The 16,218-nt window shown below is 39.4% G+C and overlaps 1 protein-coding gene across 11 annotated transcripts in view; it reads right to left on the bottom strand.

The window, feature by feature from the left end:
• Positions 1-16,218, bottom strand: part of GPATCH2L (G-patch domain containing 2 like) — a 213,380-nt gene that overhangs the window by 119,590 nt on the left and 77,572 nt on the right. For all 11 annotated transcript variants that reach the window (XR_003796086.1, XR_003796085.1, XR_003796084.1 and 8 more), the window contains 3 exons: positions 7,519-7,583; positions 2,921-3,097; positions 1,292-1,371 (listed from right to left, as the gene is read on the bottom strand). Coding sequence is in view for 8 of the 11 variants with exons in the window: in XM_029239550.1 (XP_029095383.1) it covers positions 1,292-1,371; positions 2,921-3,097; positions 7,519-7,583 (322 nt within the window). In the remaining 3 variants the exon portion in view is untranslated. The remainder of the gene's footprint in view (positions 1-1,291; positions 1,372-2,920; positions 3,098-7,518; positions 7,584-16,218) is intronic.

Genomic DNA, 16,218 nt, shown 5'->3' with positions numbered 1-16,218 from the left:
TTATAGGAGCTGAAACAAAGTAAGGTAGGTGGTAGGGAGATCATCACCTGTCAAGCCTAACCAATAAAGAGAAAAAGTCAAACCAGCGCTCTGCTCCCCACTCCCAATCTCCTGCCTCCCTCATGTATGCCTACCCTGCTAGCTGTCCTCATAAGAATAAGCTCTCAGAACAGCAAATGCAGCATTTTATCGCCTATAAAATGAGTAATCCAAAAGAAGAGGTATCATTCTTCCAATAAGCAAATGTCTTTCTAATTAGAGAGTTGAATTGAAAGATAAAAAGAATATGAATTCATCTGAAAATAAACAGCCTCATTTCTTCTGCAGAAAACAGTTCCCTGATTAATCTATGAAACAGTAGCTTCTGAGGGCAGGCAGACTGTGGGTCTGACCACTATATACCTGGCTGGGCATAGAGCCTGACACACATAGGCACTCTAGATGCTTACTGAGTGAACACACACGTTAATGTTCTAGAATGCCTCTCCTGTCCTTATTCTTTGTCCACCACAATCCTCTCTGACTGGGTATGAACCCCAGCCTTAACCTATTTTCAATCTCAAAGCCAGAGTAAAAAATAAATAAAATAATTAATTAAATTTAAATTGAAAAAGATAAAAAAGAAGTAGACCTGGGTTCAATTTTCTATATTTTGCCACTTCTATCTGGGTAACATCAGACATTCTTTAACATCTTTGAACCCATTTTCCTCATCCTCTAAAGAGAATATCACCTTTTTTACAAGATTTTTGGAGGATTAAGTGAACTGAGTGCCTAGCACAGTCCCTGGCAAAGGCAGAACTGAGTAAATGGTAGATATCCCTCCCTCATGGCCAAGGAGGGGCTTTTGAAATTTGATAACAGGTTTTTTTCCCCAGTTTTTTTCTTTTTAAATGAATTCTAGAATAAAAGACCAAAGTTAGAACAAAAGAAGCATTCATGAATTCAAGGAGTCATAAAGAAGCCAAAAGTATTTCAACTTATATAATAATAATATAAGATTAATCAAAACAGTAGAAGAGACAGAGATCAGGCCTGTAGATTTACAGACAGCAGACACTGTCATGACAAGTGTTCGCTTTGTCAGAACTTCTGTATGAATCAAGCTTCATCTTTTATGTGTGCATCCATTCATGCCCTATATAATGTTCACTCTTGTGAGCTTGCAAAATACACCTGGCTTAATTAACCCCAGGGAGTTCTGCAGCACCTTTGATTATCAACAGTGTACACAAATCTTATAGGGAATATTATCTTCCCAGAGAGCCTAGAAAACAATGACAGCTATCACCTTCCCAACAAGCCTTCTTCGCCCCTTTCTGAGGCATCGAGCTGCAGCTCCAGGCAGACGATTAAAGCGAGCATGGTACCCTAAACAAAAAAGAAGACAGACCTCAGTAACTGAATGCAGAAGATTCATTAGTAACGATATGCTTCTAGTACACCAAAAGCCTTCCTCCCCAAGATCTTACTAAAATGACCCTTAAACTAGTATCACTAGGCTATTTGCCAATGATTTACTATTCCCATGTCTTTGTCACCAGTAGTATGATCTTAGGCATGTCATTTACCTCTGACCTAGGCATCCTCATCTATAAAAAAAGAATAATCACTGGCTCAGTCCTCTTTTACAGGACTGTTTTGAAGACTCAATGAAATAGCACATGGAATGTACTTTATAAACTGAAAACACTACACAAATATAAGGTATTATCAACAATTTCTAATTGCAAATTAAATGTTAGCTATTATCTTAAAAAATTCTAAAAATAGCATGTATAGTATAATCCCATTTTTCTAATTGCTGTATATGTTCTACACATAGAAGAGAAAACTGGAAGAATCCACACCAAGATGTTATCAATGACTCTGGGTGTGGGATTATAGGCCATTTAAAGTTTCTTCTTCCTATTCTTGCTTATTTGCATATACTTTAAGTGGTCCATAAAGAACTTTTAGAAATGGTCACTGAAATGTTTATGAAAGTTTTAAGGTAGCAAACAACGTGCCTCAGCCAAGCATCATTACCAAGAACCAACTGCTTTCAGAAGGACTTTCAATCACCCAAATTTATCACAACGAAATGCTACAGAATAGGAATTTACAGTTCTATTGTAATTCTGATCACCAATAGATGCTCAACATATACTTGGTAACTGACTAACTGGTTGATTATTGATTACTGGGAATCCTCACATCATAAATTTATAGAGCTAAAGGAAACCTCTGAAACAGTTTTGTTCCATGTCACGATATCCTAAGTGATGACCCTGATGTCCTTAGGAAATGAAGTGACTCTGCCACAGTCACAGAGCTAGGGAGACAGTACCAGACAGTATTACCACAGAGTATTACCACATTTCCTTCCCCGTCCTAGGCTCTTTCCATTTCACTTTGCTACATCATAATTGATGGAAAGCAAGGGGAAAGGATATGTATTTGTGTTACAGTCCACAATAATAGAATTATTAAAATATTTTTAAAAATATTTTTAAATCATCCATTTTTAAAATGTCATTATACCTTGTACGTGAGTGTTGTTACTGAAATCTGTTCTCTTCCAAGATCCACTACTTCAGGCTTCCACTGAGCACTCAGTAGCCCATCAGTTTCACAGCAGGATAAGCAGCAGTGACAGGCTGCTAGGCTTCTTAAATCTGGCACAAATGGCAATAGCAAGCTGAAGGAACGCCCTGCTAATATATATCCCAAGAGTCTCCATGGATTGATTTAGGTAAGAATGGAGAGAACCTCAAGCTTTGAGACTCACCCTTGAATCTTCTAGAAAAATCCCTGGACTAGTTCTAAAATTCAGATAGGTAATGCATGCTTACAGGCATGAGTATGCTTGCCATGGGAAGACTCTCCCCAGAAAGAATCATGTAAGTGTGAAGTATGTTTTGGTCTCCTCAGAACTCACCTCTTTGAGCTGGCCGAGAAGGTAAAAGGAATGTGGAATCTGAAAGTTTATCCAGTCCAGAATCCATTCTCTCTACTTCAGAGCAATGGTCAGGAGCCCACTTGGGTAGAAGATTAGGGACAGTGAATCCTGGGACACATTCTCCTTCATAGAACCAATCACTCTGCTCGTCATCCCCTAAAGTAAAGAGATTCTATCATAAGCTGGAATTTTAACATGCTCTATGAAAAACCAAATAGGAAGATGACTTCTCAGTGCTATAGGTTTGATTATACTTTTTAAATAAAGCCAAAATACAAAAAAATTGTTTTGATACTTCTTCTTGATCCATATTTTGATGAAAACTGGGACATCAAACTAGTTCCACATAAATGTCATACTGTGGTACACTGGACCGCTTTTGATAGTAAAAACTAATAAAGCTACCATTTACTAAGCCCTTACCACCTACCAGAATCTGTGCTAAAAATCTGTAAATTTGTTATCTCTTCCAAACCTTACACTAACTCCAACTTATCAATTAGGCAACTAAAGCCCAGAGAAGTCAAGGTCAAGTTAGTAAATGATGAAGCCATGGTTTCAACCCAAAACCTGACTAACTCCAAAGCCTTCAACACAAAAATAAACTGCCTCCCATGTACCATTCTAAGTGGTAAAAATGAACTTGGAGGTTCAAAGCCCACAAATGTTTCTCAATTCAAAACTAGCTATTCCTGAAGAATTTCTTGCTATATTTGTATTTCTCATAATAGGTGAATGAAGAATGTGTATCCGTACCTTGTTTCTTCCTTGATGTCTCATTAATGGGACACAAAATCATCTTGACAGTAGCAATCCAAGCTACCAGGAAAAAACTAACCACAAAGACAATATAAGCCCCCAAGGCTTGTCAAGAAGTTATACTATTTGCCCAAGGCCATACTTTTGATTATTGACAAAGTCAAGACTAGACCCATATAGCCCAGACTCTTGGTTCAAACTTCTTTCTACTGGCTACAATGAGAGCATCTCAATTTCCCAAAGAGCTTATTCCTGCCCACAAAGAGTAAGATGGGTAACTTTATGTCTGCTACCCCACACCCCTTTCAAAACAGCAAGGATGAAGGAAATTATTACTAGAACATCTAAAGAGTTCATATTGCATTCATTTTCTAATGGGTACTGGATCTCAAGGAAGCTGCTCAGGCCATGCTAATCTCATGAAGTATTCAGTTTCATGGACCAATAACACCCAGGAGAATGATAAGTCTTAAATCACTGCAGAGATCTCTAAAAGGGGAAAGAAGCCACTAAAGAAGTTGCTCCAAGTGTTCCCTTATAAAAACCCACCATCAACAGGCTGTTTTTCTAAAACAGTGGTTCTCAACCTTTAGTGTGTGTCAAAAGGACCGGGAAGGGTTGCTGGAACACAGACTGTTGGGTCCTACCCGCAAAGTTTCTGATTCTGGCCTACATAGGACCAAAAATGTTCATTTCTAACAAGTTCCCTAGTGATGCTAAACTGGTCTGGAGACCATACTTTGAGAACCACTACTCTAAAAAGCATCTCACCAAACCAGGTACAAGGATGAATTAAAAGATAGACATCAGAATTAACCATGATTAGTTTCACTGCAAGTCAATATATTAATTCCTTCCTATTCATAAGCATTCCTCAGGCTATTTATTAAAATAGTATTATTTAGCTAGATCATATTTTCTGATGACAAATGTCAGACTATACAGGAATTTTCTTTTTTTTGGTTCTCAAGCATTCACTCAAGATTTTTGAGAATACAGAAAGGGACTCACTGAACTGGAAGGAACCTTGTGAGATCTCATCTAGACCAGTAGTCTTCAACCTGGGTTCACTAGGATGCCTAATGCAGGAGCTCCTGAAAAGAGTGCTGCCAGAGAATAAGGAAGAGGCTGAGTGGATCAGGCTCCAGACCTCCTGCTCCTCTAGGATCTTGCTTTAACCAAAATAAGTTTAGTTGTTTTATAATTTGAGGTTCTGTGTACACTTCTGTTTGAGGGAGAAAAATGAGAATTTTCCCCTTATCTGGGTTCCCCAATAATTATTTATTAAGAGCTTACTATATGCCAGGCAATGTGTTACTTATTGTAGTAGAAAATTTTTAAAAACTCCTGCCTTTGAAAAGCTTCAATGGAAAAGACATGCATCTATAAACAACAGTGTAATATGGTAAGTGATAAGAAAGCAGTAAGTACAGGGAAAGAAGAGTCGAGGGTTCTAGGAGATGACGCCTACACTAAGTGTATCAGTCAGAATCCCTTTAGGAAACATGTACATTTGAATGGGGTATTTGAGACTTCAGTGATTATTTACAAAGGTATAGACAGTACTAAGAGAAGCCAAAGGGATGTTGAAGCATTCGGAGCCAGCAGAGCAGGGAGTCTTTACCATTCCTAGATCTGAAGAAGCAAGGGGAAAGAATGGTTACCAGAGCACAGAGAGAGAACTGTGGTTATAGGAGAAGGGCCCAAAGAGGAGAGGTAGCCTTCAGCAGGAGAACACAACCCCGACCAACCGGCAGTCCAACAAAAAGGGAGTCAGGGACAGCTCTAATCCAACACTGCATTACTGTTTCCAACTCTTCATTACCTCACTATAATAGAATGATACATCCACACCCTTTTCCTTTGCCCTGGGATTCCACAGAGCCTTCCCCTTGAGGCAGAGCACACTTCCTCATTCCACGGACACAGACATGGAGCTCAGTCATCTGATTTGCTTTAGGTAGTAAAGCACTGGCAGATGTGATTCAAGCAAAAGCTTTCAATATTCATGCATGGTCTGGTTTGGTCACTTGGCATTTATGTCCTCTGCCATAAGAAGTCCATGCCACACAGAGCCATTGCTCCTTTAGCCAAGGTCCCAGAATAAGAAAACAATGAGTAGATACAAACCTAACTTGAAGCCTGGAGACAGGCTGAGCCCAGGCAAGATCAGCTGACCCACAGCCAACCCCCAGCCCCATAGCAAGAAATAAATGTAGTAAACCACTGAAATCTGGGGGCTGTTAAGCAGTATTAGCATAGTAAAAACTTGACTAATACACCCAATCTCTTTCACCTCCCTCCCTCCATACTTCTGCTGTTGCCTCCTGTTGGCCAAACCCAACAAGAAACTGAGAGCAAGAAAACTCACAGATGTAGTCCATAAATATGCCCCAGAGGAGCAAAATGAGAACTGTCTTGGAGGATGACCAGCCATTCAAGGAAAGGTGAAGATGACATTTCAGGCAGAGAGACCAACATAAACAAAGACATAGAGGCAGGAAGTAACATAGCTTTGTGCTGAGAACTCTAAGTATCTAAATATCACCAATATGTCTGAAGTTGAGGCAGAGACAAAGAGGAAAGCTGGGGCTATAAAACATTCTACAACCTTCCATAATATACCAAGGATTCCTTATCAGTGGAAGGCTTTCCAAAGGCCCAAAACTTAATTGGTTGTAATAGGTCCACACTTTCTTACACCCCTGTATACACATCATAACCTTTAAGAGATGCATTAGGATACTGTAGTAAAAGCAAAGAAAAAGTAATTCTGAAAGTATGCTCCAGTTCATTCATGGAAAGACAACCAGACTTTCCTGGTATGAGATAAGAGAATCAAGACCCTAGCTACAGCCCACCAGGGAGTATATACACACAGCTTCTAATGACATCTAGCTCCCTTGGAATCAGAAAGGAACAGAAATGTACTCACAACAGCCTCCATTATAGTAGGAAGCTCAAGAACTCCATCTATGCCCACAACTCTGAGGCATGGGTGAGACACCTCCCCACCGTCTCTCTCCAAAATTAGGACTTGGAACCTAAGTCTCACTGTCCCAGGATCCCTTCAGTTACTAAGGAGCCTATCTGGATCAACTAGACACGTAGCCGTGTCTCTGTCCTTCAATCACTTAACCCTTGGAGAAAAATCACTGGATTTCAGAAGATCTACAAACCCCTTATTTAGATTAAGAAAACTACAGTCAAAAGAAGCTCTAAGAAATTCTTATTAGTACGCACTTACTGTGGCACTAAGCAAGTGTACAGGAGAGGATCAAATTACTGTTTAAATAGTAAAAATAAAAAACTGATAATTAACATACACCAGCCTTAATCACAGTGCTCTCTACTAAACTTCAGAAAGAATTTCTATAATATATTCACCTAGAATACTATGGCCACTTATAAATAAGGTTAAAAAAAAAAATCCTCCATATGTGAAAATAAGAATGTCTTAACATCCAGTAATACATAAGGTTATTTTTTGGTTTTAATAAAAAGCAACTTCCCAAAGTTCCATCTTTGACACTATAACCCCCCTGGATCAATGATTCTCAAAGTCTGAACTACCTGCACAAAAATCACCACAGGTGCTTGTGGAAAATGCAGATTCCAGGGGCCAACTCTAGACCAATTTGATTTCCAGGAGCTCAGGAACTTGCAGTTTTAACAGCTCCCCCATGTGGCTTTTATGCCCTAAAGTTTGAAAACCACTTTCATAGACAACCATCATATTCTCTGTGAGGCACTCCCAGAACCACTAGAATCTTCCCAGAAACACTGAACCAATGTCCCAAAGCTGGAATCAAGATTACCTTGCCGTCCTTCATCGTTGGTAAAGAGCCCTGTGTCACTGCTGCTACACACACTGCTGGTTTCACTGAAAAAAGAGGAAAACACAAGAGAATGCATCAGCTCCAGTCAAAAACAAAGCACTGTCCATTATGTCTTCTGGTTTTCAAATTGAAAGATTCCAAGTTTCCCTAATTTCACTCTAGCTCATTAGCCAATCAGAAATGTAAATTTCATAGTTAAGTCACAGAGGTAAGTTTATTTTCCCCCAAAATGAAAGAAATGTAAGAAGAGGAGAACTGTAAAACTTTTACTTATATTTTAAAGTACTTTTTCTTTTCTTTTTTTTTTTGCGGTACGCGAGCCTCTCACTGTTGTGGCCTCTCCCGTTGCGGAGCACAGGCTCCAGGTGCGCAGGCTCCGTGGCATGTGGGATCTTCCCGGACTGGGGCACGAACCCGTGTCCCCTGCATCGGCAGGCAGACTCTCAACCACTGCGCCACCAGGGAAGCCCCTGAAGTACTTTTAAAAGATCTCAAGTCACTTTGTTAGTTTAGCATTAGAAAGTTATTTATTAAGGCTCACAGAAGTAATCTCAACCTGCTTTGGTATATCAAACACCACAAATTTACCAACCAATTTTATTGTAAAATATTGTCTACTATTGGTTTCAAATGAAGCCATGCAACTTTAAGACATCCAGCATCTTTCAAGTTTTCCCATTTATAAAGCAGCAAACAAAAATCCATGAACAGGAAAAAAAGAAAGAAAATCAGTATGACAAAAGTTGTATTTTCTAAAATTAATGTCTCTCTTGATAGCAAATGGATACAGCAAAATTCATCTTCAAAAAAGGAGGTTTAAAATTAAAAAACAAACTCCATTTGAACTCACTGAAATAAAACTTTTAGGGACTTCCCTGGTGGTCCAGTAGTTAAGACTCTGTGCTCCCAATGCAGGGGGCCCGGGTTCGATCCCTGGTCAGGGAACTAGATCCCACATGCCGCAACTAAAGATCGCACACTCGGCAACAAAGATCCCACGTGCCACAACTAAGATGCGGCACAGCCAAATAAATAAATAAATATTTTTAAAAAAACTGTAGAGTAAACCATCATATACCCCCCACGTAAATTCTGCAATTAGCACAGTGCTCTATTTCCTTTATCACACGTCTCTCCATCCATCAACCCATCTTGTTTATATGCATGGAAAAAAATAAACGGAAATAAAACTTTTGCCCCATAGAATTCTGTTCAAGTCAGCTTCATTTTGAGCTACTTCCAACAATTGATTCTGCCTCTTCTGATGCTGCATTTCTCCCACCTAATCATCAAATTTGATTTATCTGGTTCAAGAAAAATTTCTCTGTTCTTTACAATATTAGCGATTTCCTTGATTGGGATGTTTCCTTCTAAGCTAGTCAATTTTGTTCACGTGCTCTAGAAGACGGAAGAAGCATTCTCACCATGCTGCATAAAGAACAGGCTTGGCAAAATCCCAGTCTACATTTCTGGATCAAATATCTGAAAATATTTTGTATTTTGCAACATTTCCAAATATCTTGCCAATACTAAATCCTAAAAATGCCAGTTAAATTAAGCAGCAATGTTTCCTCACTGAAGCTTGTCTCTGGGTAACAGGTCCAAGAAATTTGTCTCAGCGAGAGCCAATAAAACATACCTGATTTCTTTAAAGGTTCTTTCATTTTATTTTCCTCTATACTTATAAGTGGGAACATTCTCAGATGTCAATATAAGAAATGTCTCACAAAATTATACCGCTGGATTCTGATGGATTTAGAATCTTCAAAGAGCTCTGCAGTTAAATCCGGAAGACATCCTCACTGGGTACTGTATTTTTCCTACTTCTGAATCCAAGGAACTGTGCCTGCTGAACTTTATGGTGTTGTTTTTATGTTTTTAGCAAATTCCTAAGAATATTAGTGGTCTAACTCTAACTCCATTGAGTCTTAATACACATTCTCTCATATCAACTACTTTATTTCTCTCATCTTGCCTCGAAGGTAAAGCATATTTTATATTTTTTAGTTCCTCTTGATATTAAGGAGGGCTTAAAAAGCACATCAGGCCATAAGACAGACATTCTACTCCACCACTATTACATGCTTTCTTGGTTAGCATATCAGTAACTGAGATGTAGGGGTCAGCAAACAGCCGCCTGTCAACCATTTTTGTATAGCCTGTGAGCTAAGAATAGCTTTTATAGTTTTAAATCACAGGGGGGTGGGGGGGTGGTGATCAAAAGAGGAATACTTTGTGACATATGGATATGACACGAAATTCAAATTTCAGTGACCATAAATAAAGATTTACTGGAACACAGCCAGGCTCATTCATTGACCTGTCGATTTGGGCTTCTTTCACACTACAATTGCAGAGTTGAGGAGTTGCAACAGAGAACAACTCACCCACAAAGCCCCAAAATATTTACTATCTGGCTTTTTACAGAGGAAATTTGCTGATCTCTGCTCTAAGTGTATTACAAGGTCTACTCTGCAATGTCTATTGAATATTTATTTGAATATTTCCTCTATTTGAATATTTCCAAGTAAGAAATTAAAACCATTGCTTTATTACGAAGTCTATGGATTCTTCTCCTCATTCATTTCCAGCCACCTGTAAGCACTACAAGATACAGTGCTTCTCTGATCCTTTTTTGCATGGATTCCATTCTCTCCTCATATTTATTCTAAATAAAGGGGGTAAGCGCAAAGAAACCTGCTGGATCAAGAAAGGTACTGGTAACCTAAAACTTTCCTGTCCCTGTACATTTTCTATTTCTGTCAACAGTATTTAAAGAGACTCACTGTTCTTTAAAGAGACTGGACTAAACTTGTAACTTTTCTATAAAGTTAATTAGAGTAATGGCAATGATGTCACAGAAATATCACCAGGATTTTAAGACTGTGTTCAAGGGAGATACATATTTTCTTCACTGAGAAAATAATTTATGCCTTAAAGAACACTTATTACATAAAAGTATCATCATTTCATCAATATCTGGAAATGACTATTTCATCTGATAGCATCTTATTCCCTCAGAAGAACTTGCATTGTGGAAATCTAATTATATGTAAGAAACTGTGAGCATAATTTTCTGAGGAAAAAAATGGGAACTTCATGGCGTATTTGCACATAAACACCATGATACAGCATGCAAATATGTAGTGCTAGCTATGAAGTAGAAGTAAATATTTCCCCTTACAATTTACAGGCCAAAGCTATCCAGTCCTGTAGCTTTCACTCACTTCTGACTCAGAGATTATGATTTAAAAAAAAAAAAATCAGATTCATAGGATTTTAATAGTGATTTAGTCAACTATAAAATGTTAATATAGCTAATTAAACATAATGTTTAATACTCTGTTAAAAATAAGCTCCTATCTTTCAATAAAAAAATTTTCTTTTAGTACCCTTGTAGATCACAAGGTCAAAAAGTTAAAAGATGTCAGGCTACTACACATTTTTCCTATGCCAAAACCGTCAAATTTGTTTATAACTTTTTTGCTATGAGCATTTTTATTAGGCAAGGAAAAAAAGCTCTGTTACTCATTTTTATAAGGAAAAAGAAATGTGATCCTATCCTTAGTGCCCATTCCACTATGGTCCTCTGAAACTTAGGAATACAGAAACTCAGCCTTTATTAATCTTCAGAAAAAGTAACAAGACAAAGCCCACAAAGATAGTAGGTAATAAAATCCTGTCTTTTCGTAAAATGACAGCAACTCCTAGAGGCATCAATGCCTCCTGTCTTTGCCTTGGGAACTGTTCTACACTCCCTGTTCTCACATGATTCTAATCTATAAATAGTTTGCAGTTTTTTTTTTTTTACAGTACGAGGGCCCCTCACTGTTGTGGCCTTTCCCATTGCAGAGCACAGGCTCCGGACGCGCAGGCTCAGCGGCCATGGCTCACGGGACTAGCCGCTCCGCGGCATGTGGGATCTTCCCGGACCGGGGCATGAACCCGTGTCCCCTGCATCGGCAGGCGGACTCTTAACCACTGCGCCACCAGGGAAGCCCCTAGAATTGAGTATTTTTGAATGGCATATAAATTATTTGTAGGGTTAATACATTTCTCCTCAAAAATATTTTAGAAATATTCTATGAAGACTTCTTTTTTTTTTTTTTTTTTTTTAATGCGGTACGCGGGCCTCTCACTGTTGTGGCCTCTCCCGTTGCGGAGCACAGGCTCCGGACGCGCAGGCTCAGCGGCCATGGCTCACGGGCCCAGCCGCTCCGCGGCATGTGGGATCCTCCCGGACCGGGGCATGAACCCGTGTTCCCTGCATCGGCAGGTGGGCTCTCAACCACTGCGCCACCAGGGAAGCCCAAAACTCTCCATTTTAAAATCACTGTATTTTTATTCTATAGAAGAGATCAATGTTTTGGTCTTACTGAGTTCTCTAATTTGAAACTCATACTTTTTGGTAAAAGCAGAGTCAATGAGGTAAAAACCCAATCTCAATACCAGAAACATCTAGAGCAGTGGTTCTCAACTGGAGGCAATTTTGTCCCCCTCCTCCTACCTTCCTGCCCCACCCCAGCCCTCGGGGTCATTTGGCAATATCTGGAAAAATTTTTGTTTGTCAGGACTTGGAGGGGGGAAGAGGAAACTGGTATTCTATTGGCATCTTGCGAGTCGAGGACAGGGTTGCCGCTAAACATCTTACAATGCGCAGGATAGGCCTCACAGCAGAGAATTATCTGGCCCAAAAGGTGAGAACCCTCATCTAGAGTGATGAACAAAGTGGAGGGATGAAGGGGGTGGGACATCATGGTTAAGGGAAACCACTTCAGAGGAGGAGAGGAGCCTGTGTACTTCTGCTGGATAGGGCCAGCCTTCAGGAGCTCATCAGCTAAAAATGCATCATATGTGCTGAACATCAAGAAAATGGATTACAAAGTCACTTCAGAAAGAAGCTCTCTCCCTTAATGCCATATCTTAAATTTTAAAAGTAAACATTCATCTTCAGTATACTTACTTAAAATACAACAAAATACATTCTCAGGGATCTATACCTTGCTTGCCTTTATAGTTCCTGAATGCCCTTCCTTTGAAATCACAGTAAAAACACTCTCTCAGTATGTTCTGAGGAAATAATTAGTTTGAGAATACTATTCCTGAATTTAGCTCCACACTAAGTTAGGAAAAATTTTCAGAAGACCAGTGGTCACCTGTGGTAACCAGACTCCCAGATGACTCCCAGTGATCCCAGCCTCCTGGTATTTCACACCCTGGTTGGGCTGTGTAACCAGTAGCACAGGCAGATGTAACTAACGGTATGTCACTTCTGAGACTAGGTTATAAAACACTAGGGTTCTACCTTGGGTACTTGAGAGCTCGCTCTCTCCCTGTCTCTCTCAGACAGTTTGCTCTAGGGGAGGCTAACTACCATACCTTAAGCATGCTAACAGCCCTGTAGAGGGGCCCACGTGGAAAGGAACTGAGACTCTCTCGATCCTGCAGCCAATAAGAAAATGAGATCTGCCAACAGCCCTGTGCGTGAGCTTGGAAGTGGACTCCTCAGCCCCACCCAAGCCTTGAGACAACTGCAGCCCCGACCAACAGTTTGACTGCAAAAGCATGAGAGACTCTGGACCAGAATCACACAGCTAAACTGTTCCCAGATTCCTGACTTCAGGAACTGTAAGGCTATAAATGTTTTATAAAGCTACTAAGCTTTAGGGCAACTTTTTCTTCAGCAACAGATAATACAGCATCTTTATGAATGCTTTTTTGAAAATAATTCCCTCCTTTCTAGCCCTAACAAGAAGTTTCTAACTTCTATAAGTTAAATCTCTGAATTCCCACAGCTGAGAAGGGGAAAACACAGCTTGTCCTCTGACCCGAGAGCTTGCTAATTCTTTCATATTCCTAACCACATAAGACTGTTAACTTAGAACTGAATCAAAGTAGTTTATACTTGTCACAATTTCAGTAAGGAGGTATAGAATTAGTTTACCATCTATATTCAAAAGTTGGTATCAGTAACTTTACCACCTGGGTTTCTCACCCATTTAAGATTATTAAATAAGAGGTGTCTTTTACATCTAACTTTAAAAGAAACAAGCAGGATAGAGTTAATGTCTTACTTTATCATGCTAAAAACTAAGGGGTTTTCATTTTAATTTTTTTATTAAATAATAATACACTTAACAAAAATTTTTAATTGTCTTAGAATTTACAAAAAATGGAAAGGTCACTCCTAGACCTATCACCCAAAACATTTCTACTCAATTCTTTTTCCTTCTTTTTTCTGGACTGAGGTGGTACACTTGTAACTATATGTAATCAGACTTCTGATTCTGAAAGTAAACAGGACTGAGGGACAGGTTTTTCAGAGAAATATCTCACACCAACTGCAAAATTACTCTCACAGTAAGTTATGAGAACGCATAACAAAGGAGTTTGTTTTTCAGTTTCATTCAGATGGCACCACAAAAGGCGGCAGCAACCTCTCTAGTTTCACAGGTTCATTAGCGTGGCCACTGTAATCAGGTATACTTTGCAGAGATGATGATTTTTGTCAGGACTCTGCTACTGAGCCACGGGCTGTGCCTTAGAGAAAAGTCCACCCATCCTTTTAAGACTCACCTTTTCTTAGAACTAACAGTTTCATCCTCAGTTAGATGAAATATCTTTTCAGAGTAAATTTTTAAAGAGCATATATTTTGAGACTTGATATCTGAAAATGTCTTTCTAGTGCCTTTCCATATGAAATCTATCTTAGCTATATATAAATTCACGGTGGGAAGGTGGGAGACTTTTGCCATCAAAATTCTACAGGCAAGTCGATAGCCCCTCACATTCAGTACTGTAGGGATCAACATCAACCTTATTTTCATCCCTTTAAAGATTTTTCTTTATAACTGCTCCCCTCCCACCATCAATGCACAATGCAAAAATATTGCCAGGATACGTCTAGGTAGAGGTCTCTTTTCATTAGTTTTCCCTTTTAATCTGTATACTTAATTTTTTCAACACAGGAACATGTTTTCCCTTCAGTTATATTTTTAAAATCACTCTTCTATCCCTATGCTTTGGTTTCTTCCTTGGGAGTATTTACATACTTGCAGACTGGGCCTCTATCCCTGTCCTCCAGATCTATCACCTCCTCTCTCATTTTTATCTCCTCTCTGTGCATTTTGGGAGGGCTTCCAAAGTTTTCCACATCATCAACTCAATTTTCTGCAGAAAGAATTGTCCTTCATTTTAACATTACAATTACATTTCAAACTTCCCTACACTTTTTCCTTCCATACTACTGGGCTTCAAATAGCTATCTTTCTGTCCTTATGACTTACTGCTCCTGTTTCAAAGTGATTATATCTCCTTGCATCCTAATGAAGATTTTCTAAAATGTTCTTCTGGTTTCCACTGGCAGTCATTTTCAAAGATGTGTTCTTCCACTGAACATTCAGGATGATGTTCCCTTTCCCTCATTCTGCACAACTTGTCCAAAAGCCTCTTGTTGAGAACCGGTTTACCTAAAATTTGGTATTTGCCAACAGAAAGGGTATGTAAATTACCCCTGGTTCCATCCTCTACTTCCTTGGATACAGGTAACAAGCTCTTGTCACATCTACAACTGGCCAAGAGGATGTGCAGAGCCCCTAGCCTAATCCCCAGTGTCACTGGTAGGCTTTTGTCACATGTAGCTATGTGGGACTGAGAAAGGATCTTCTTCTGACCCTCACTGCCTGATTCTGGGCCCATTCCAGGAGTCTACAATAAATGAAGTTATATAAAACACTCCAGTTTCCAGAATGCACTACTACTAAGAGTGTTTTTTCCCTCTCTGTCCATGCCAACAGTAAACTACTCTTGGAAACTGTATTTCCCAGAACTCAATATGCTATGACTGCCTCCTATCCCTCAAAACAAATACACACACAGAAAACACTACGATTCCCTATCCAAGTATATTCTGGGAGTTACAGCCTCCCAAGAGAAACTGAAAGATAACTGATGGCAAGTGAAGGGTGGAACAACACTCTGGCTCAAACCGTAGCTGCCCAATTTTCTGACTGAACCGGACCCTGCCTTCCTGAACCAAGGGCAGACTATAGAGGAAGAATGCAGGGCCTCACTACCGACCTTCAGGGCAGGTTTAGCACTGCTGTGGGCTTCCAACTGCACTCTCTAGCGCAGTTCTATCAGCCTCGGACTTTGAGAAAATCTTGGCAGTAAGCCAGCTGTAAGTCCTGATCTCTGGTGATGTGAGTTTGCAATGTTTTATGTCTTCATAAATATTTTAGGGGCAGTTGAGGCTGCTTATCAGATGCTTTTTAAAATATGAAATTACAATGATGGGAAGGAGGTTGTGACTGAAAAGAATTACAGAATCTCAGTGTTGCAAGGGACCTTAGAAGTCATTCAGTTCAAACTCTCCAACTCTACAACTCACTAAGTGGTCACCAAGCCCAGGCTTGAATCCCTCCAGTGACATAGAACTCATCACCTGGTAAAACAACTCAGTTCATTTTTATAGAGTCCTAATTTTTAGAATGTTATATTTTATACTGAGGCAACACTTCACACGCTGTACTTTTTACCTATGAGTCCTAGTTCCTTCCTCTGGAGTCACAGAATAATCCTAACATTTCTTTCAAGAGACAGATCTTCAAATACAATAGTATCAAATCTATCTCCCAAGTTGTTTTTTTTTTTCAGTTGTTCCTAAGGATATAGTAGCAG

Source organism: Monodon monoceros, unplaced genomic scaffold, assembly GCF_005190385.1.
Source record: "Monodon monoceros isolate NGI ecotype Baffin Bay Population unplaced genomic scaffold, NGI_Narwhal_1 Super_Scaffold_21, whole genome shotgun sequence".
Taxonomy (NCBI): Eukaryota; Metazoa; Chordata; class Mammalia; order Artiodactyla; family Monodontidae; genus Monodon; species Monodon monoceros.
This window is presented reverse-complemented; position numbering and strand designations above follow the sequence as displayed.